At 53.2% G+C, this 21,921-nt stretch overlaps 9 protein-coding genes across 9 annotated transcripts; 7 read left to right on the forward strand and 2 right to left on the reverse strand.

Annotated features, from left to right (window-relative positions):
- Window positions 1-242: 242 nt before the first annotated feature.
- On the forward strand, window positions 243-1,271 carry RHO25_012383 (uncharacterized protein; the record flags this gene model as incomplete). Its single annotated transcript, XM_065603540.1, has 3 exons — window positions 243-494; window positions 544-753; window positions 879-1,271. The coding sequence occupies 3 exons, from the start codon at window positions 243-245 to the stop codon at window positions 1,269-1,271; spliced, it is 855 nt and encodes a 284-aa protein (XP_065459612.1).
- A 1,638-nt stretch (window positions 1,272-2,909) lies between these two features.
- On the forward strand, window positions 2,910-3,816 carry RHO25_012384 (uncharacterized protein; the record flags this gene model as incomplete). Its single annotated transcript, XM_065603541.1, has 2 exons — window positions 2,910-2,988; window positions 3,041-3,816. 2 exons carry the CDS (start codon window positions 2,910-2,912, stop codon window positions 3,814-3,816), a joined length of 855 nt encoding a protein of 284 aa, XP_065459613.1.
- A 473-nt stretch (window positions 3,817-4,289) lies between these two features.
- Window positions 4,290-5,423, forward strand: RHO25_012385 (uncharacterized protein; the record flags this gene model as incomplete). Its single annotated transcript, XM_023603729.1, has 4 exons — window positions 4,290-4,339; window positions 4,400-4,714; window positions 4,776-5,032; window positions 5,095-5,423. 4 exons carry the CDS (start codon window positions 4,290-4,292, stop codon window positions 5,421-5,423), a joined length of 951 nt encoding a protein of 316 aa, XP_023449968.1.
- Window positions 5,424-6,973: 1,550 nt separating this feature from the next.
- On the reverse strand, window positions 6,974-7,705 carry RHO25_012386 (uncharacterized protein; the record flags this gene model as incomplete). Its single annotated transcript, XM_023603728.2, has 2 exons — window positions 6,974-7,497; window positions 7,546-7,705. The coding sequence occupies 2 exons, from the start codon at window positions 7,703-7,705 to the stop codon at window positions 6,974-6,976; spliced, it is 684 nt and encodes a 227-aa protein (XP_023449967.2).
- A 1,470-nt stretch (window positions 7,706-9,175) lies between these two features.
- Window positions 9,176-10,142, forward strand: RHO25_012387 (uncharacterized protein; the record flags this gene model as incomplete). The annotated part of the gene is made up of 2 exons (XM_023603727.1): window positions 9,176-9,806; window positions 9,865-10,142. The coding sequence occupies 2 exons, from the start codon at window positions 9,176-9,178 to the stop codon at window positions 10,140-10,142; spliced, it is 909 nt and encodes a 302-aa protein (XP_023449974.1).
- Window positions 10,143-10,950: 808 nt separating this feature from the next.
- On the forward strand, window positions 10,951-14,764 carry RHO25_012388 (uncharacterized protein; the record flags this gene model as incomplete). Its single annotated transcript, XM_023603726.1, has 2 exons — window positions 10,951-12,450; window positions 12,710-14,764. The coding sequence occupies 2 exons, from the start codon at window positions 10,951-10,953 to the stop codon at window positions 14,762-14,764; spliced, it is 3,555 nt and encodes a 1,184-aa protein (XP_023449973.1).
- A 594-nt stretch (window positions 14,765-15,358) lies between these two features.
- On the reverse strand, window positions 15,359-17,132 carry RHO25_012389 (uncharacterized protein; the record flags this gene model as incomplete). Its single annotated transcript, XM_023603725.2, has 2 exons — window positions 15,359-16,779; window positions 16,949-17,132. The coding sequence occupies 2 exons, from the start codon at window positions 17,130-17,132 to the stop codon at window positions 15,359-15,361; spliced, it is 1,605 nt and encodes a 534-aa protein (XP_023449972.2).
- A 1,353-nt stretch (window positions 17,133-18,485) lies between these two features.
- Window positions 18,486-19,622, forward strand: RHO25_012390 (uncharacterized protein; the record flags this gene model as incomplete). Its single annotated transcript, XM_023603724.1, has 3 exons — window positions 18,486-18,896; window positions 18,947-19,293; window positions 19,418-19,622. 3 exons carry the CDS (start codon window positions 18,486-18,488, stop codon window positions 19,620-19,622), a joined length of 963 nt encoding a protein of 320 aa, XP_023449971.1.
- A 1,523-nt stretch (window positions 19,623-21,145) lies between these two features.
- On the forward strand, window positions 21,146-21,892 carry RHO25_012391 (uncharacterized protein; the record flags this gene model as incomplete). The annotated part of the gene is made up of 1 exon (XM_023603723.1): window positions 21,146-21,892. The coding sequence occupies one exon, from the start codon at window positions 21,146-21,148 to the stop codon at window positions 21,890-21,892; it is 747 nt and encodes a 248-aa protein (XP_023450324.1).
- Between the last annotated feature and the right edge of the window lie 29 nt (window positions 21,893-21,921).

Here is a 21,921-nt window from a genome sequence, read left to right on the forward strand (position 1 = left end):
TGAAGCAGTGCTACAATCTTCAGAGGGGTTGACGCGAGCAAGAGCTCGACCAAGAAGTCCAAGCCACCGGAGGCGCAGACGAAGAAGAAAGCTGAGGACGTGAACAGTCGGCCGAACAACTGATCTGGCATCGGCTTCGCCATAGCTAGCAGCCCTCGCCTCGGAGCAGCAAGATCGTGGTCACAAAGGACAACTTCATACAAAACGAGGTCGAGAAGGATTCTGATCTGCTGTCCGAACTCATGGAAGACATGAAGGAGGGCGCGGTCAATAACGGCGTTGTTGAGGATGTCGCCATATCCGACCTGGAGAAGAAAGGCATCGACACAACTCGTTACTGGAGCGTTGATGGCGCTCGTATCTGCGTGGCAATGAACAACAGCAGGATTTTTGACAGAAGCAGACAGGTGGCTTCCATCGTCACCTGCAGCAACAAGTTCGAAAACTCGTTGACGACTGTCGTTGCCCAACCTCCATACAACACCGGCTACATGGTACGACTAGTGCCTTGTCAACAAAGCAGCCTCGCTCGTCTCGATACAGCTTGATGCGTTGCTTCTTTCCGTCAAGGCTCTCCTGTATGGTTCCGTATTAGCATACCCTATATCAGTGGCAGGACTATGCAAGTACGGCATTATACAGCAGGGCGTTCACAGAAATGAGCAGTGCATCAAAGTGTACGGAGACGGAAATGGCTACATTACTGGCGGGGCTTTGGATGAATGCTTGGAGTGGGAACGCGAGGATGCCGGTGTGGGCAAGCCCGACTGCTTTGAGCTGTGCTGGGTGGAGTGGAGGAGATTGAGCACAGGTACGGAAAGAGCATGGTCGATACGGGGCGAGCATCGGCGTTGAAGGGCAAGACTTTGATGCGGCAGGACGAAGACATCGGAGAGGATGTGAGGAAACGAAGAATCCGAGCCGGCTGGCTCGTGGGACGCTGTTCGCCTCTGCCCACTATGGAGCAAGAGGACATGAAGGAGACTTTGGAGACTCGACGATTACACGACAGCATAAGCGCCACGTCCACACTGGCCTGCGTGCAGCACAGATTGACAGATGACGATCTCTGGCAAACGGCTCGAAGCTGCCGTCTGCATCGAGCGCGAGCCGAGACCCCATCCTCCTTGTGTATGCCAGAGGCCGTCGACACAGGCATGATGCAGAGGACTCCAAGAAGTGAGGCAGCGCTCATTACCATGGAACGAAGGAACGTTTCTGCCTTGCCATGGGGCAAGGCGAGTAGCTTGGATGTTCACACCGAAAGATGAGCGTGCCTACACCATGGCATGTGGAATGGGCGAATTGAGGAGAATCATTGGGTTGTAGTAGGCAGCTAGCGTTCATATCGAGCAAGCGCTGGGCAGATCAGGTTATTAGACGCGTTATGGCCAGCACCTGAGCACAGTATTGTTGCAGATTCTTTAGCGTCTTCAACGTAAACGTCCACAAACGCCACAATATCAAAGCAGCAGGTCAATCCAAATTCAGTCGCTCTAAGAGATAATGAGAAACAAATGCTCTCACTTGAATGCTGCCTACGATGACGGTCCATCAATGCTTGTATGCTGAGAGAACTGAGTGGCAGTGCTCGTAGAACGAGAACGAGAACCCTTCAGCAATTTTTGGTGGACGGGAGAGTGCAATTCCGCTCCACATCCAAACCATGTCATTTTGGCTACGTAAAGAAACAGCTTCAACGGCTGTTGTATCGGAAGTGATATGCAGTTTTCCCGTGTTCAGAATGAAGAGAAAGGGCCACGATGAAAATGACGACCTTTAACGTTCGGGATTTCAGTTCGTGTCTAGATCCTGTCAAATGTAAGATCAGGAGAGAAGATCTAATCGTGCTGCCAGAACGAGGGTGTCGTGGAATTCGAGAACAGAGACAGCAATGTGAAGGGAAGATATGCTTCGGCAGGGCTGGTATCGAGGATGCTACGCAAGAACTTTCAATGGACCATTGATCAAACCTCATCCCGCCTACTCTCTATCTGCTGGCGAACTGCAGCCTGACCCTGACACCCAGCAGCAGATTGCGACAAGCCACTGCTGTCGTTGTCAGCGGCAGCTTTCAAAAGACGCAGCACATGTTGTCAGAAGTATCCTCGCTGCCTGACCCATAGTTGTTATTCTCGTTTCGTTTTCTCCATGTGCCCTCTTCGCTTCCTCGACGCGTTTCGATTGGCTCGACAAGAAGCTACACATGCAAACAGCATCTTCTGAACAAGCCACTGTCGCCTGTAAGGCTGCCCCAAGTGAGCACATGCGTTTGCTAGAGCTGCGGTGAGTCTAGCGGCGTGTGCAAGGCTTGGCACCAGCATAACTTCCAGCTCGCCGCCCGCTCAATTCTGTCTTCCTTTCCATCGACACCACAACACCAGCTTCCATCGACGGTCACTTCACCCACTCACATCCATCGACCCTTCTCTCTCCCAGTCCTCATCACTTCACTCCATCGAAACACCGCCGGCGCCTCATTGAGAGGCCGCCCAAACTCCTTGAGTACTCACTCGGCACCTCCTGGATCACTTGGTAAGTTCGCCTGCTCGATCCGCCTTCCTGCCGCTGATTCTCTTCTTACTAGTCCCCATTGAGCTCAGTCAGCGCCACCTCACCGTCACGAGCGCAAGCACGGCACAAGCGCCATCAGCTGTCAACTTCCTACAACCAACCTCTTCACATGCTCGAGTTCCATGTGCGCTCAGCAGCTGAAGATTGACCGAGTCACCGCATTCACCCAAACCCTGGATGAGTCAGCGTCCGTCCTTCGACTTACCTCTGGCCGTCCTTCGACTTCACTTTCAATCTTCTTCATCAACATCAACTTCGACCTTCCATTACCATCAACCTCAGTCGACACCACTCATAACCACCCTCGTCACTCACTTCGTCCACCGACACCACCAATGCGTCTCCAGCACAAGCGCTGTCGCCGAACTTCGCGCCGATCAGCAGAGACTTCCACTTCAATTGGCCCAAGTCAAGGTTCGTCCCCCTCCATCGCCCACCCCTTCTGCCTGATACTGACTACTCTTAGGCCTTCGCCTCCTCACTGCTCGCCCTCACTCCACCAGCATTCGCCGCTCACTGGTCATCTCAATGGCCAAGCAGCCCGAAGCCAGCCATTCCGCTGCGCTGAGCTCAGACAAGATCAAGCCTCCGCCTGCTACATTCCGTCCTCAACCGCACCCACGAACGTCTTCTCTCCAGCCGACAGCCAACTTGACCGCCAAAGAAGATGTCACTTCGGCATCCCAGCTCGCTATCACAAACCTAGAGAAGCCAGCGCGTCCGCAACGTCGTCCCTCCTTCGACCGCAGCAACCTCAATGCCTTTCTGCTGTCCCAGATCGCCCACGACACTGGTTGGATCTCAACGAAGCGTGAGCCAAGAGCAATGAGAAATACCACAGTCAACAACAAGCCTACGGCTTTGTTCGTCGACGACTCCACGCTCGGTACCAGCACTTCTGCTGCCAACTGTGCCGATGGGAGCTTAAGTACCCGCGCCTCGTTCGCGAGGCAAGGGGTACATCTCTTTTTCAAGAGTACATTCGCCGTCTCGGTGGTGTTGCTGGTGCCTCGCACCGGATACATCTTCGCAGACGGTCGGTCGGCGGTTCTGAGCATGCCTACTGTCGTTGGCGCACCATCTTCCTTCGCGAGGCTGGGCAGAGCCACTGCCACATTCCACGTGGTTTGGTCGTCGTTCGTCCTACCAGACGCACCGGCTACACCTTCGCGGATGGACGGATTACCACAGATCTCCTTCACAGACGATGCGTGCTGGTGTGCCAACCCGAACTCCGCATGACGGCAACCTGGGTCTTGCGACATCCTGGTCTGACGAGCTACTGTCACATCTCACACGGCGTCCTGATGTTCATCTTGCCTGACGACTCGGCTGTGCCTGGGCGGGCGTACGATGTACTGTGACGATGGGGAGCTTAACGACGCGCTGCTGCTAGCGCAAGGTCGCGGTGGACTGGCAACAGCGTCACCGTGGCCTGACCTGGCAGCAGCGCAATTTTACCGCGAATTGGCAGCAGAGGAACTTCATTGCGTTGCTGCCGTCCGAAGTCGACATCTTCAACGTTGGCGTTTGGCGTTGTGTATGGCTGGTCAACCACACACCACCATCAACATGCCTGTCAACTGGGACGACGCCAACGAGGGCCAACGAGCGTCAACTCATGATGGCCATCATCCATGCCAACCCAGGCGTCTCTGCTGCTGGCCATCATCGCCGCCAACCTGGTGACCCCAAACTGAGAGCAAGTCGCCAATATGCTCAACGCCCAGTCGGGCACTGAGGACTACATCGGAAACGCTCTCCGGTAAGTTCTGAACACGTGCTTCCTTGATCATCACTTCCCCACATGCTAACCCATATGTAGTCAGAAGTTCGCGAAACTCAAGAAGAACGCCACAGACCAGTATGGCGACTTCGGTGCCGCTGCCAATGCCGCTCCGACTCCGGCTAAGAAGACGACCAAGCGCAAGTCGGCCAGAAAGGAGGGCGACGAGGACAAAGAGGACGGCGAGGAGGAGTCTGCTGCCCCGAAGACCAAGAAGGCAAAGACGACCAAGAAGTCTGCCTCAGCAGCTCTCTTCTCTGAGGCGATCGCTACTACCCACATCGTCCTGCGGGGAAGACTGCATCTCTCTTGGCCAGGACGCGGCACCGAGGACTACGCCGCCAACACTCTTCGGTAAGTTCTCCATCTGTGCTCTTCTGGCTATTGCTTTGGCACATGCTGACTTTACGTGTAGTCAGAAGTTCGCGAAGATGAAGAAGGCCTCTGAAGACTCGAACGGCAATCTGCCAACCGCCGCTCCGACTCCAGCCAAGAAGACCACCAAGCGCAAGTCGGCCAAGAAGGAGGACGACGAGGGGGACGACACTGCTGCCCCAAGAGCAAGAAGGCGAAGACCGCCAAGAAGTCTGCTTCGGTCGTCGAGGAGGATAACGAGTAGCGCTCTTCTCTGCCGCACTCCCTACAACATACATCTGCTTGCACTGGAATGCAGTAGGTTTGGTCTTTTGCTTGGCTGGGAAGGACAACAGATCAGCGCAGGTGGATTCTGCTAGAGAGCGGCGTCACGGAAGAAGCAGTCAAGGACGTCTCTGATGTCTGCGGCGAATTGCACCTTTCTTCGCTCGGCCTCGAGGACTGGCCGTGGAAGGAAGTGACGACGTATGAAAGAGACGGAGAAGAGGTGGAAGAGGATGCATGGGAACTCGATTTCCCATGCGTCTTCTTGCATATCCTCTCCGTCCCCTTCGTATTTCTCCTCCTCCTTCCATGGCCAGCACTTCAGGCCTCGCAAGAGACCACGCGGCTCGCCAAAGGTACTCAGGGCGGTCTTATTCATGCGGACTTTGGAGAACGTTGTCATCTAGCGGCCTTTGGACATTAGAGAATGTGGCAATATCGCGAAGCAGTGCAGAGTTGAGCGACACATCGGGTCCTTGGTCGAAATTAGGGCGAATCAAAATTCTCATCACTGCAATGGAACGTTTCGACATTGTCGCTGTGCTTTCTTCAAATCTGTTCCTTCCGTGCCTTACCACTTTGCGTCTCGTCGATTTCTCAAACCGACCCGCTTCATAACTTCTTGAACCGTCGTTCATTGATACGTCTCGCAGCACAGCCGCCTCTCTCATTGCGAAGTTCGAAACTGGTTGGACGAATCCACAGTACAATGCCAGATTCGCCTCGGTTCGTGACCGCAAGCAGACTCCGAAGGCCTTTGTCCACCACTCTTCATGGAGAATCTCGTTTCTGCTGCCAACACAGTGCTCAGCTTTTCGCTGATCAAAGTTTCGTGGAAGACACAATAGCAACCCTCGTAGAAAGACAGTAAGTCTACACTTCACTTGTTCTACATTGCTTGCAAGCTCTTCGGCGAAGCATAGTCCACTCGCTTTCATTTTACGATGCGTCGCTGAAGGTGAGACGTACAGGCTGTCTCGCAGCTGTTGCAGGTGGGACGATACTCCCATTCGGTCGTTCACTCTTGTGAGGGTCGAAGTACGATGGGGGTCATGATCTTGTTGGTGCCATTTTCTGGTTGCCAATCTCTGTTCACGCCTGGGAAGAATTGCCCACTAACGTCTGCCTTAGAAATGTAGGAAATGGTCTCGATCTTTTTCCTCTTTGTTCCTTGTCTCGCTGCCTGCTTGACGCTTTGCCTTCGAAGCTGCCTATACTCCATCCTCGTGGCCGATTCGACCTGTTCTGACCCATTCGGCCAAGCTCAAGACGTGGCAGCAGATGTTTCTGGCTCCACGCTATTTCCTGACTTGGGATGAATGGACGGGTATGGTCCCAGAGCAGATGCATTGGTTCGCCTTGAAGCCGCACGGTGTTTGTGGCCTGCTTGAATGTCATCGCTGTGGGAGCAGTAGATTGCTTTTCGTAAAAGTAACATACCGCACAGTCGTATGATAAGAATGCCTCCTAGTGCCGTCAGCAGATCGTAGCCATGCATTGCAAGACTCCGAAACGGTCTGAAAATAGTCTCCTCGCAAAGGCATCCTCTGATCATGTTCTCCGATTATCTACGAGCGTCTCAACATGTACGAGGCTCTTACACTCAATCTTGGTATCTTCCGTCATGCTGTGAAAGCGTACGACTTTTTCCTCTTATGCTGAAGGCTCTTCGCTCTTCGTTTCTCATATAGATATTAGCAATCAATCGTAGGCCAAGCTGCTCCAGGTGTGAGTCGTCCGTCGACCAATGCTCTTTACCCTATCTTTGCTCCTCGCCTTTTCTGACGGCTGGCACTGACGCTTCATATCCGTGCTGTCTGACCAAGTCTACTGTCTCTCAACCAGAAGTCCGCGACTGATGGCTTCCAAAGATGTACCTTCCCGCCATTGTTTCTCACAACGTAGCCATAAAAGGCGCTTCCGCCACACCTCGATCGTCTAGTCCTCGCCGTCCGCCTGCCACAAACTCCATTTTCAACGCATCTCTCCCAAGCTCGGTGTCGATCTGTTCGATGCCGCGTAGTAGCGTCCAGGCGACCGAGCCATCCCCTGCGTCGGCGAGACAGGAATCCCCGCAAGCCTTGGACAGCGCTCTTCGGTATGGGTCTTGGAATCACACAACGGACATAAGACGGAGTTGTGAGAGGCTTTGCTCGATGAAGTAGATGCTGGGCTGTCGTGTCTCGAATTTGTGGAGTCGGTCATTGCGGTTGACCGGGCACTAGAACGGACCATGGAGGCTGGCGTTGCGGATCGAGAATGTGGTTGCTGATGGGGTGTTACGGGCCTACTGTTGTTGGGAGATACGTTTTCGACGATCGTTGGAGAGGTGATGATGAACGTTGGAAGGTCTGCGGGAATGGTGGACATAGGTAGGTTGCGCTGAGGCTGATTGATTACAATTGGCCGTATCAAGTCTGCTGTGTGAAGTTCCGCTTCTTCTGGAGCTGGTCTTGCTGTAGTCGTCGCTGCTGGGGAAAGCTGAGGAGCTGTTTGTGCTGGGCGACTTAGTCAAAACTTTGCATGCCGCATCTCCATCAACTTACCAGCCGCTGTTTTTTCCGCCTTCCATCTAGCTTCGCGCTCGAGTCGCTTCTTCTTGTCTTTCTCAGCTTTCAGCTCATCTTCGCCCATGGCTGCGAGTCCGCAAAGCAGGCAGCTTGCCCAGGCCTTCGGGTCCCCGTTTTCGTCCAGCAGGACGCCCATCTTCTGTCAATTGATTTCTGCAATACAGATTCAGATCCGCCTCGAGGCAGACTTTCGACGAACCGAACGCGCTCAGAGGCCGATCTACAAGGTTGAGCAAAAGTGAACAAAGGATGATTTGGAGACGATGCCGAAAGTGAGCACCAAATGGCCGAGACGATGGTAGAACAAAGAGGAGCTCCGAATCGGGCAGTGAACGCCACATGAGATTCACCTACAGCAAGATCCACTAGTCGCTAGGACAGCTAGCAATCGTGCCTATTTCGTTGCGAGTTCTTGTCATTCCAAGACGCAGCATCATCAGGTTTCATTGCTAGCATCTGCCGATGCTGATCATCTAAGTCAAGCTCTGCCCATATCACATCATCCCGCATTGCGACTCTTGGATCGTTTCGACTTCATCCCCCCTGACGATGGCCTTCTCTAGCGAACTTCGTCGATCCCTTCAATGCCACTTCTTCGGTTCTGAGGATTTGACCAGCTGCAAAATGAAGGACGTGGCATGCGCGAGTGGGCTCTGTCAAACGAGGTTGTGGGACATTATTGCTGACGATCGTGGGCGTAATGATCTGTTCAAACGATTCTCCCTCGAGCCTCTAGACAGCAATAGTTCAAGTCCAGAAGACTCACCACAGTAGAAATGTTCGTCTGGCGTGCGACCATCCTCAGCCACTCGCACATTGTTGTCAGCCGTCTGAGATAGCAGCAAGACATCATACCAGGAAGGATAAATTGACAGCTCAGCATCGCAGCATCTGACAATGTCGCGAGCTGGAGGCTGAAACAGAGGAACAGACTTTCCGTCTCTGAAGGTCTATGGGGTAAGAGGAAGAGGTCAAAGAGGTCGATTGTTGCAGCTCTGGCGGCCGTTGGGCGCAACCCTCTAACGTTGTCCAGTGGCAGTTTGATCGAATGACTGGTGTCGATCCTCAGAGGCCAACGAAGGCAGAGCCAAACGCGACTGCCCCCTGGCAGACAAGTCCTACGAAGCAAGACTTTCTTGCCCGAAATCATGCTTTTTGTCCATCAGTCAGCGGTCCGTCAGTCTCCGACCAAGCCTTCGTGCGACTGTGATGCATCTGTGCACCCGCAACGAAGCCCCAAATCAGGCATGGCTGTGCCTACACATACTTTGCGCCAAATGAACAGCATTGAGGATCGTCGCACGGATAGCGCGTTGGCCCTGTGGCCAACAGTTGCGCTTAACAACTCCTCGTTCGCAGGCCTGAAAGTATCATACTTTGCCCTCAGAACAGCAGGATATGGCAAGTAGGCGACGTCAGAGGCAGCACCCATCGACTAGAGGACCAACTGACACCGTGTATCCTACGAGCAGCACCGACGGCGGACTCAATGAAGGGCAGTGATTGTAGACGTCAGTCTACAATGAGAAATCCCAGCGAACTTGGGATGCCACCCACATCCTTTGGAAGTCGTGTCCACTCGTTTCCTGCCGACTGCATAATAGACATGGAGGCCTTCGAAGTCAGAAAGCGCAGAGCTTTGACTCCTGGTCTTTGCACTCGCGTTGCAGCAGTCCGCAGGCAATCCGATGCGGCTGTGGCCTCACGCCGACCTGTGACTGACGCAGAGGAAATTGATGACAACCTGAGCACAACCTGGGACCAACCTCAGGGCTGCCCTGGGGTCGCTCTCAGGTTGTCATCAGGTCGCGTTCAAGTGAGCGACAATCTTCACCTCGGAATCGGGACGTACCTCAGTGCAGGTAGTGGTGTCCAGGTACCCTCCCACAATGGTAACTCCGGCGCAACCACATCTTCAAGCGAATCAAGATCTGGCACACCGAAACTTAACCACATCTTGTCGGGTGGACAATTGTCTTTCGGTCTGCTCGGGCCGCGCAACTCACACATTCGGAGGGCTGTGCTTGCAAATTCGATGCTCAAGATTCAACTGATCACCACTCGGCCTAAGATGAAGTTCACGACGCTATCCACCCTGGCCCTTGCCGTATTCACCACCTCATCATCAGCGCGTGGCAAGAAGAAAGTCTACACAGCGCCATTCAATGATGGCAACTCAACAAAGCTCATACCGTGCATGAACGAGATTAAAGCAATATTGGACGCTCGTCCTCACGGTACGTCGCCCGGAAAATACTGCTTCCAGGGCCCCTCCAAACTGATTCCTACACCAAGCACACCGCCACGTAGGCTACCGATGCGGTGACTCCTGGTTCCAATTTGGCGCCGATGAGGAGAATCCTTACGGAAATTCGAACTTGAAGGTCTTCGAGATGTGTAACCCGGACATGGAAGAAGCGGTATACTCTGCCAAGGAGTGGTTCGCGTGCTATGTCACGGATGCCTGGGCGAAGAGGATCATAGCATACTCACCTTTCGGGTTCCAGGCGTGCAGCTCAAACAAGACGTACGATCATGCGCCGTGTAAGGTGGAGTGGACGGACGATAACTGAGCGAGCCAAGTGTCCTCAAAGGTTGGAGAATTTGGGCCTGGGGCATAGGGGGGGATAAGCAAATCCGAAGTTGCTTGATGTACCAGGTCTAGTTGATGGAGGGCCACAGGGCAGATCCCTCTCACTACGTCTGATGCATTTTACTCGCCAATTTGAAACGGAAAAGCTGATGACTATGCTACTTGCACGTGCTCGCCATCAACTTCAATTTCCGGCTTGTACTTATCAGGCCACTCTTTCGGATACCCGGAAGCACACCGCAGGCAACGCATCTGTGGGGCAAGGGTCTTCAAAGAGCTGAACGATGTTGAGTTGCAACATGCGACAGCCAGTCATACTTTCTCGAGTGACTTGTGGGTTGCATCTGCGTGCCAAGGCTGCAGCGCTTCGAGCCTTCACTCGCATTGCCAAGACATGTGCTACAGCTTATTCCCTTTCACACAATAGGTGCACATGCTGATTACAATCGAGATCTCCCCACACTCTCACTTTTTCGTATCCTCGCAAGCTTTTTGTGCTGCAGCCTGCCCACATGCAGCCTACCACATGCATATTGCGGAAATTCACGTTCTAAGGACGAGTGAATTCGGAGGCACAACAATTTACCAGATTCGTGATTTCCAACTGTCCACTGGTCTTCAAATTTACTCTGTTCTACTGATTCGCTACAGTCCTCCACTACTTGCAGCTTCCATCTTCCACTGCTATCATCTGCCGACTCTGATTTTACACTTCTCGACCACAACTCGACTCGACATCACGAAGTCTCAAGTCCACACAACACTTACTCACATCACATTCCATCATCATGGACGACACCACGACTTTTGTTCCCACCGACGACGACGACTACTCGCACTTTGACGACGGCTCCGTGGAATGGAAGGCTTGCAGAGAGCGAGACAGGCTCGCTGCAATTGCGCTCGATGAGATGTTCGATGCTCAGAAGCAAGGCGGTGAGACGTGGCTCGCGTGGTTGGAGAAGCATAGGGGTCGCGAGGTACGAGCAGAAGTGGAGACAAAGCGGCGATTATGTCAGGAGGAGCAGGATCGCTACTGCCAGTGGAAAGACTGGATCTCTTTGCAGCGCGAGCTTCAAGACAAGGAGTATTGTGCCATACCGGTCGACTTTCGCACGCCGTTGAAGCAATGGGAGCTTGAATGGAATCAACTCTCTTGGCAGGCGGAGGAGGCTTACAGGCAGCGTTGCAACGATATCTGGAGTGGGAAGTACCGTGGTGAAGGGGGCGAGACTGTCCAAGGCAACGAAGCGGCCGACGACACAGTTTTGAAGCCACTGGAGTTGGCAGAGTCAAGCGAATCCACTGAAACTCTGCCAAACGACTCAGTCGTTGAGCTACCGAAGCTCGATCTGCCTGATTCCTCGCCACCTCTCGATGATCAGAGCGACGAGGGAGCGAACGCTGACCAGGCCAATGAAGCGGCCGACGACACACTTCCAGAACCAGAGAGGCTGACAGAGTCAAGCGATTCACCTAAAGCTCTAAGAAACGATTCAGTCGTTGAGCTTCCGAAGCTCGACCAGTCTGATCTCTCGCCGTTCATCGATGATCAGAGCAACACGGAGTTCCCATCGCTCCCTTCCCCTGCCGTCACTCCCAACGACAAATCGGACTCTCCTCACCCGAAGTCTCTCTACAGGACGCCGAATCCGATCATTCTGGTGTCTCCACCTCTGCCTGCAGAGAGAACAATCTCGAAGGGGGAGACGTCTACGATACAGACAGCACGGCAGCTCCAACCTGCAAGCTACACCGCAGCTCACAGGGGTAGGGACGATCTTGCTGGCCCCCGAACGATGGTTCAGAAGAAGCGTCCTGCGGCCAAATCTCTGAAAGCTGCAAAGCAGCAGATTAAGGAGATATCTACTCTTGGTGCCACGGCTCAGGTTGATACCCCGGAGAAGAAACAGGAGAAGGTGAAGCAGCCCGTGAAGAAGGACTACACCGATCCTCCTCAGCCTGTCTCCACGCCAAAGAAGCCGAAGAAGCCAATGACAGATGTTGTCGCCACTCCTGCTCCTGTCGTCGTCTCGGGGCCAATCTCTGGTCGGAAGCGCAAGGTGAAGAGCTTCACGAGTTCCCAGAAGCCACCAGCTCCGCAGCTCTCCGTTCAAGCGAGCAGCTCGGGGGCAGCAAGTGCGGCGACACCAACATGTCCTGCTCTCGCACCAGAGACAGAGGCAGAGAAGACAAAGGTCGATGTCTCTGGCGCCATGGAGCAGTCTGAGAGAGTTGAGGTGGCTGCGGAGAGAAATGTGGCAGGCGAAGGAAGCGGAGAGATGTGGGTGAGATTCGTAGCAGTGGTTGCGCTTCTGGTTCTCGCGTTCTTCCTGGGGTACGCTTTGGGGATCTAGCATAGAAAGTTGTTACAGTATGCAGAAGGAGTGAACAAAGAATTGATGCAATGTATCTGCCGAAGCTTCCCCGATCCGGCTATGTAATATGAATCCGGCAGTGACACAACAAAGAACTACTTCCACGACACTGCATGTTCCCATTACCAATTGACTTTCACTGCCAACTGACAACTGATTCCATCGCCAGCAAGTCATCATGGCGCCCAAGAGAAAGGCGGAAGAAGACATCGACTACAGTCAAAGACCACTATGCAAGCATCGCTGCAATAGAAAAGACACATGTGGACATGGCGGTTGCTGCAGAGAACATGTTCGTAGAGCTGCTGCAGCGCTCAACGCGCAGCCAACACAAGATCCTGGCGAGGCAGATGCTCCCGAACCAGCGACGGCTGCAAGAGAGCCAGAGGAAGCGCGAACCCAATCTCCCGATAATACGAATGCTGGAGGACAGCAGACTTCTGAACAGGAGATCGCGGCGACGGCACCCGAGGCACAACCTGCGCAGTCTCCAGAGAATGCGAATGGCGGAGGAGAGCAACAGGCTATAGATGGAGATTCCACAGACGAACAGGCTGAAGCAAATGGGCCAAATGCTGCACCTGCTCCCGAGGATTCGAGTTTGAGGTTTTCCGTCCAGATCAATAACACGGGTCCACTCGAAAGACCCTCTCCCATGAGAGACCAGTCTAATCATCCGGAATACGCGCTTAACATGCAGTCCTATGCGCAGTCACGATCAGTCACTCCAGGGAATTACAGAACACCGCAGAGGTACCTCTGCAATATTTCCGGCTGCAAGGAGGTCCTCAGATTGACGGAATTGCGCGATGAAATCCTGCTGTACCTCCCACCACAGGACCTGCTTCGGTATCGTCGCGTTTGCAAAGAATGGAAGAACACTATCGACTACGTACCCAGGCCAGTGTATGGTGCTCAGGCCAGGCAGCCCAAATCTTTGTTCAAGAGAGCTATGTTTCTGGAGGCGGACGACGAATACCTGCCACCGAGGCCAATTCACCAGCGAGACATCGACAGAACGATGAAGTTCATGAGGAAGGATTTTGAAGCAGTGAGAGAGGAGGTACCCTACGTGGAGCGAGCCACACACCTGTCAGAGACGATGGGCATTGATTTACGGAAGCCTGAGGACATACCATGGTTGAATAAGTTCAACAACTTCGCCCAGCGAGCCGTTGACGCTGATATCGAGGCCCTCATCAAACAAACTACACCTCCACGCGTAGCTATCAATCCCGCACTTTTCCGTCTCGAAGGGCGGCCAACTGTGACAAAGCGCCGTGACAACAAGAATTCCACAGATCCAAATCGCCCTCTGGCAAAATTTCGGGGCCGCCGAGCGCACTTTCTCGTCAACCCGATGATTGAGCTCGATGCAACGGACAAGAGGCTGAACATGTTCATCACTCAGCCGCCTACCAAGAAAGTCGCTCTACGATGGGAACTGAATCGTATGTTGTTTCCCACTCGAGAGTTCCCAATGGACTTCGAACAAGTGGAGGGCAGCACCTGGGAAGGCGGCCTTGCAGGGAGCGAACGATACATAGAGCGCGAACAGGGAATACGCTATCGCGACGTGATCAGACTCGTCGAACTTGCAGCGGAAAGCTCACCTTGGGCGTGGGAAGAGGAGCAAGAAGAGATTAGCCCATGGCACACTGACCTGTTCCGCACATATATCCTTACGGATCCGGAAGTTGACGTGAGCTACTCACAATGCTGGGGCACCAGACTTCCGCGTGACGGAAGTGACTTTGAGCCCGAATGGCTCTACAGCTGGAATCTCTTCCGTCGAAATGACAGAAACTGGGGACACTATCTCCGCTATCATTGGGTTATGAAATTCGGCGAAGATCCGCAATATCCTGGGGGCAAGACCGACAATCAGAATGACAGGAAGAACGATATGAGCAGGGATGACTATCGGAAGCTCCAGAGATTGAGAGACAAGAGAGGGACAGATAGGCCCCATGTGTATCGTCCGGAATGGCTGGAGTGGCTTGAACGCTGGGGAGGAGATAACAAGGATCCGGGGCCGGGGGATCGACGCAGTCGAAGCAGTGAGTACACTTTCTACAGGCTGCATCTTGAACTTGAAATACCCGATCAAGACGCGCGATTGGAGAGAGAGTTCTGGGAAGAGAGGAAGTTGGCGTACGATGAGGACGTGTCGGATGATGAGGTGGATGAAGAATATGGCGGTACTGAGTGGAAGCGGCGTTGATAGTGGCATTTGTCTCTTTTGAGGCATTGCCGATGAACGAATCGCCCTGATGGCAATCCCATAGAAGTGTATTTCATCACGATTGCAGCCAAATGCGATTGTTTCATTGCTCACATTATTGTGGTTGGCCAATAACTGCTTCCAACAATGCTCATCCTGACCTGCTGAGTAGTATTCCATTCGCTGCAGTAGAGTGACGTCCTAGCCGATGATCATTTCTTGGTCGATCCGAGACATATTGGCTGGCAATGCCCGAGACAGGTTGCTTAGTCCAGCCAGAGTTCCTCAACAAAATTGTCAAGCTGGTAAGGATTAAAATGCGGAGGAGAAACAATTGACGTTGGTGTCTCATAGCAGGTCGGGTGTCTCATAGCAGGTTGCGTGTATCGATGATGGCATCGTGTGAGAGCGATTGAGTCTGTGCTCTGAGCAGAAGGCTCTTTGCAAGCAGGCAATGTTATTGGTGAGCGTCAAGAAGGGCGTGATTGCTGTGGAAAAGCAGAAGGCGTCCAACTCGTCAATCGAGGAAATTGGGATACAATGTTGTACAGATCCACAACTCCCCCGCTCATGCAAATATCCTTCGAGAATTTCCTACGACGGCACAGGCTTCCTCATCGTGACACTCGCCCTCCTCGCCTCCTCCGCACTATTCCTCTTCCCAACTCCTCTCACTTCCTCCACAAACCCCGCTCTCCCCTCCCCATCAAAATGGAACGCTCTCGTCCCAGCAACATCTTCCTCCAAAACAGGCCAATGCACCCATGTTCGTTCCGAGTACTCCGTTCCATCTTCCGCCACAGCTTCTCTCAAATCACCTTCCGTATTCTTCGGATCGTAATCAACAGCTGTGAATTTCCTCCTGCCGTGTTGAGTGTACCACTGATCTTTGTTTCCGTGAGCGAGAGTGCATTTTCTTTCCCCTTCCCGATTTACAGCTTCCTGCATGACACGCTGCAAGTCGAGGCTCATTTCTTTTCCGCCTGGAGCTTCGTCCGCTGAGATCTCGTGTCTTCGGCCTGAAGATGATTCGATGAAGTGTCGTGGTGGGAGGACTTCGACGTCGATGATGGGGAGGACGCGATGGTAAATGTCGTGGGTGTGGATTTCTCGTGTGATGGCTTCGGTTATGTGTTCATGCGTGTTGACGATGGTGGTTTCGTTGGTAACGGCGGGAGCCTGAGTCGTGTGGATCGTGGTGTCTTCCGTGTTTGTCAGGGAGATGCCATGTTCGGCGAGGGAGATTGGGGTGGAAGAGTCTTGGACGAGGAACTGTGGTTGGGAGGCGGAGGTCGAAGGGTGATGTTCGAAGTTGTTAAGCTGTTTGCCCTCTGGAGGCGGTGGAAGAGGCTTTTCGAGGGACTGTCTTTTGATGTGAGATTTGCCCGTGCTCTGCTGCGTTCGTTGCCAATCTAGACTGCCGTCTCGAGATGGTATAGCAGCTGCCGGTATCGCTGTCCTGGTTGCTTCATTGCTCCTTCTCGAGCTGCCCGGTCTTGACAGATCATCACTCTTCCTCGCGTTGATGACATCGCGGTTGATTTCTCGACTCCTCCTCGGCTGTACTAGATCTTCCCGTTGATCTCTCGCCAACGCTCGCCTAATGGCATGGGAATCCTCCAGCCCGCCAGCGAGCACTGTCTCGTCTCTGCCCAAGTTGAAGTTCGCTACTGCTTCAGAGTACGGATCCTCGGCTGAAGCGAAATTGATGCTTCTCGGTGAGCCAGTTCTTGCTCTTTCGTCCTCCAGACTCTGCGAAAGAGGTCTCCTGTTATACGGGCTGACGAGCGGTACACTTCGTGGGCTTCCTGCATGATTGGACTGTGGCGAGCTTTGAGCAGATCCTCGAAGATCAAGCTGTTTAAACTCGGATGACAAGTCTCTGTGATCCTCCACCCTCCTCACTGGTCGAGTTGGCATCGGTGGCGATTGTGAAGTGTATTCGCTCGACGAGCGAGGCGGCGTGCCATCTGCTCCAGGGCCATTTCGGCTAGCTGGTCTCGTTCGGGATCGACCTGTCGTTCACAGTGTCGTTAGTGACATGAATATGATGCTTCACGCTGACAGCACACTCTCCGAGTTTTCGGGTCGCTTAATAGTGGTGCTATTGCATGATCATTGCAGGCATTTGACACCCTTGCCTGAAGCATGTGAAGATTGTGCAGGGATTGGCCAAATGCTTACTCGCACTTCTGATTTTCTCCCGCAGCGTCGAGCTCCTCTTTCGAGCAATCCTCTTGTCTTCAGATGTCCTCGGCACTGCCGGAGACGGCGCTACTGGATCTAGAGCAGTGTTGCCATCCTGCTCGTCGTGGTGATCTCGCCGGTGCAGGACCTTGTCCAACTTCTGCTTCAGACCGGAAGCCATATCACAAATCGAATGACGAAGACCAGCCCCAGCTCCAGCAGAGCTCCATCTATCAAACAGTAAACAAAAACCCTACGCGTTGCATCATTCGCCGTCGGAGGCACTACCGGAACATTTACAATGACGCCTTCCCGCATGAGCCGCGACGCCACAATCCTCTGCTACCAACGCATCACTATTTGCCACTGTCTGGACACCATTGTCAAGGAAACCCGCTCATGAATGGTCAGAGTGGCTAATAGCTACCAGACAAGCATTAATTGCCCACGTCATCTGTACCATACGGCTCCGCCAAAGCTGTTGCATTCCAGACCCAAGAAGTTGGCAGACCCCGAACACTTCTGCAGAAGACCCGCTTTCCCTTGATTTCCGGAACTCTATCTTCGATAAGATGCTTGTATCGAGATCCGAAGCTAGAACCGTTGACCTTAGTGGTCATCGTGACCACATTTCTGGTACTGTACACTACTGTTTAGACGACATCGCTTCTGCACCGCACCGAAACGCCCAATTGCGGACTCTCTCTGTCTCACTAGGACTGGTACGCTGCGGAGTGGTTCGCAGGACTGCGATTTGAAATGATCCCAGCTGTGCCAGTGTTTCGGGTGGGCGCCTCGGGCATCGTCTGAACTGCAGTCTGCAGCAGTGAGCCTCGTCATCGAGCTTGCGCAACAGAACGACTGGTCGCCATCGTCTCAATCGGACCGGGAGGCTGCAGATTGTGGCTCATGTCTCTGCATTTCTTTGTGTCCAAGACCCTGCGGCTCATTCAACTTGCACAACAATGCACGAATATGATGCATCGTTGATGTAGGTGTAGATCAGCCTATTGTTATGGCTGCCTGCTTCGGGCATCGATCACCTATTCCGGCTGCATTGTCTACACTTGTGCCAAGGATGACGACTGGAGCTAATGTTGTCCAGACACGTTCTCCCACCAGCCGTGCCACGTTGCCGACTATGAGCGGCGGCGGCTCTGGCGCCTTTGGTTTGAGCCTCATCTTGTGGCTGAAGTGGTCGCTATGCCCACACACCGATGACCACGCTGACCGACGGGATCGACACTATCCAACCAATTTTCCGCAGCTTTGTCCCAGATGACAGCAACAATGGCGGCGGCATGTGGAGCCCAGCCTCACCCACCCCTCGGAAGCTCTGAGTCCAGCAAGTGTTGTTTATGAACAGATCTTCGTCTGACGTGACATGACGTCGTGCAACAGCAGCGTGATGGAGGACTACATTATACCACAAGTTCGTCCAGGGAAGCAGACCTTCATCCCATCCAACAATTCCATACCATCAACACATCTCACAATACAATCAATCCAAAAACATCTAATCAACACCACAATCATGGACGCCGCAAAGAACGCCGTGAAGAGCTTCATCCACAAGGATGGCAAGCATGACACTACTGTCCACGAGAAAGTCAACCCTGCAGTCGTCAACGAGACCGTGACTCGTCAACAAGAAGACCGCATCACTACCGCCGTCGACAAGGAGGTCCACCAAGATCACTACCACACATCCGTCCAGCCTGTGAAGGATACCCAAGTCCTCCCAGAGAAGCACCACCACAACGTTGTTGGTGTTGAGCATCGCAATTTTGAGCATGACGACGCCGATCAGGTGAAGCAGAAGCTCGCTGCTGAGCAGGCACACTTCAAGGACACCTCCACTCGTGTTGAGGGTGAGCACAAGACTACTGCCCAGCCAGTCGTTGCCGGCGAGCACGTCCACCACCATGTGCATGAGCAGATTCAGGTATGTCAAATCAACCAATGTTCATGTGGCCAATACTGACTCCTTCCCAGCCTGTCGTCAACAAGCAGACCATCGAGCCACACGTCGTGCACACCACCGTACCAATCCACGAGGTCCACCACAACGCTGCCCAGCACCACTCCACCACTGCTCTCCCAGCCATGAGCATGTCCGAGTTCAAGAGCCAAGGCGGCTCTCTTACCGGTCGTGAGGAGCGAACCGATGCCTTCGATGGCTGCCCTAAGCCTGGTCACGCTTCGACACAAGGCACCGGCAACAGCATCGAGACCCACAACCACAGCCACGGCAGCAACGGCTTGAACAGCGCCGCAGGAGCTGGTGTCGCAGGTGGTGCAGCAGGTCTCGCTGGCTCTCGTGCCGCCGGCCACAGCGCTGGGTAAGTCTCCATCCACATCTTCCCTTAACCCAGCGCCCATGCTTTGTTGCTGTACATCTGTACCAACAACCTCCACCTCTAGCTCCTCCTCAACTCCCATCGCTGACTCTTTTACCCACAACAGCTCCAACGGTAACAGCACTGGCTACGTCGACAACAACGCTGGAAGCAGCTTGACTGGCCAACGCCAACATGATGTCGAGCCACAATTGTCTGGCAACCACAATGGCATCGGCTCTACGACTGAGCACAAGAAGCCAGGTTTGATGGACAAGTTGAACCCAAAGAAGGACGCTGATGGAGATGGAAAGGCTGGTTTCATGAAATAGATGCATGATGCAAGCAGCTACGTGCATGAAGTCTATGATGACTATGATGACAGAGCGAAGGAGTTGGTGAAAATGATGTATTAGCACCACAGCTTGATACGATGTCATGATGTATAGTAATGTTGAACTTTGATCTTTGACACTTGATTGTTCTTTCACTTTCCTCTCTTTTTCTTCGGTTGAACTTGTCCTATGTCTACGGCAAATGGTCAGGCAATTTCAACTTTGAGCTTCCTCTGACGTACCAGCAGCGGACAAGATTGCTGGATGTCAATCTCGAAACGGTTTTACTTTGGCATTCGGTAAGAGAATTTCAGGTTACACAGCTTAGCTCCTGCGAAGTTCGTTTCCTAACAATAATCACAGCGCACATCCTGTGAGAATCCCGTTCGTGCTACGACAGCTTCACGAGCTGGCCATCGGGAGCTCTACGCCATTGATCAAGCTATTTGATGCCTACTCGACCGCTCGAGATGATTCGAGGGATCAGTAACAAACCATAGCAGTTTGCAATAGCAAGCATGAACCAACAAACACTTGCTTGATTAAAAGTCGAGAAGAATGCCTCCGTTCTGAGCACCGAACGATCATAAGCTTACCCCTTTTGTTCCTCGATCTATACAACACTCAATACCCTTCAATATATGCGCAATAGCTCGAACTCTGCTTATCGAATCAAGTTACGCTGCGACTCAAGATATCAGCTCTGGGTCCTTGGAACTCTTCGGGCAGTAGTCTTTGTCGACTCAAGCTGGACCGGCAATATGCAAATGATCCCGCTGCAGCTTCCCGTCGGCCTTGTGGTTCATGACGAAGAAGACCGAGTGGTTAATGTAGGTACTCGTCTTCAACCACTATCTGGCTGTAACTGACATGTTTAGGATCCCACGATACCTCCATCCAGTGGCAGATACTGCTTCTAGAGCTGCCTGCCGAGTTGCGCAATAGGATCTATCGCATGGGTCTTGTTCGCAATGATCTGATCATGCTGGAGATTCAACGGAAAGAGACAAGCCATCCAAGAGGTTGATCTCACGGATAAGACTTTTCGAGACAGGACTCCAGGATCCCGATATCCCGGGCGACGATGTGAAGTCGATCGTAAATGCCAGACTCATACAGCTGCTGTCGAAATAGGAGACCAAGGAGATCATGGAGCTGATCATTCCGGTCCACCGTCCTACAGTCGTCGATCAGGCCAAGGAGAGCAGAGTCCTCGATGACCTGAAGATCATGTGTGTTCGCGGCCTTTTCGAGCTGGACATTGAGACAATCAGAAGCACTCAAACGCGTGTGAAAAGGCCTAATATAAATGCCAAGCCCATTGTTTGCCCTCGCTGCCTTGAGAAAGTTTGCCGCTGCCGCTCATTCACTTTCCCTCCTGCGTCGGCCACATAAATTCTCCCTTTTTCACTCATCAACTCTCTCCACAACATCGACACTCGACACCAACACTCACTAGAACGCTTACCGAAGACTATATCAACCACTACACAAGCAACTACATACTTCGAGTCTTCAAGATGTCTTTCGCTGCCCAAACCACCTCCGCCACCTCCGCCGCCACCGTCCGCATCTTTCTCGTCGACTCGACCGACGGCCAACCAAAGTTCTTGACGGAGATGCCGCGCGACAAGCTGCAACTGCACTCCCGCGGCTTCGACTGCTTTCTCTCTTCTGTCTCGGTCGCCAACGAGCAGACGCGAGACATCACGCTGCCATACGGCTCCTCCGCGGCATTGAAATTCGTTCTGGAAGCAATCCGCAACAAGAAATCCGGCCCCGTTGAGCAGTTCTACCTCAACGTCACGAAGTTCACCAAGGCACAAAACGTGCGAACCTGGGAAGCCTGCCAAATCTTGTCCATCGAGCCAACGACCGTACAAGAACGCCTCGCTGGCAAACTCGCCTGGGATCTGAGTCACGACCCCAAGACGACCGCCACTGACCTCCAAGAGGCGTGGCACGTGTTCTCGCGGTTCGATGGCATTCCACCCACATTCAAGGTCGACCCTCTTGCTTCTGTGATACATCAATTCTGCTGGGACAAGGTGCACGACCAGTACGAGGAAGCGGAGGCCAACGCAATACTGGAGCGATGCCGGGCGACGAGTGGCGCTCTGGATCAACGAGTGAGGGTCAGGCTGGCGGAGTTGGTGGAGAAGAAGAGAATTCGCGATGAGCATCGCGTGAAAAACCGGCTGGACAAGGAGGAGAGAAAGAGAAAGGGCGAGGAGAGGGCACGGCGGCAGCAGGGTGGGTGGAAGTGAGGAGGGTTGGGATTGGTATGGGCAGAGGA

The sequence above is a fragment of the Cercospora beticola genome, chromosome 9 (genome assembly GCF_033473495.1).
Source record: "Cercospora beticola chromosome 9, complete sequence".
Lineage (NCBI taxonomy): Eukaryota > Fungi > Ascomycota > Dothideomycetes > Mycosphaerellales > Mycosphaerellaceae > Cercospora > Cercospora beticola.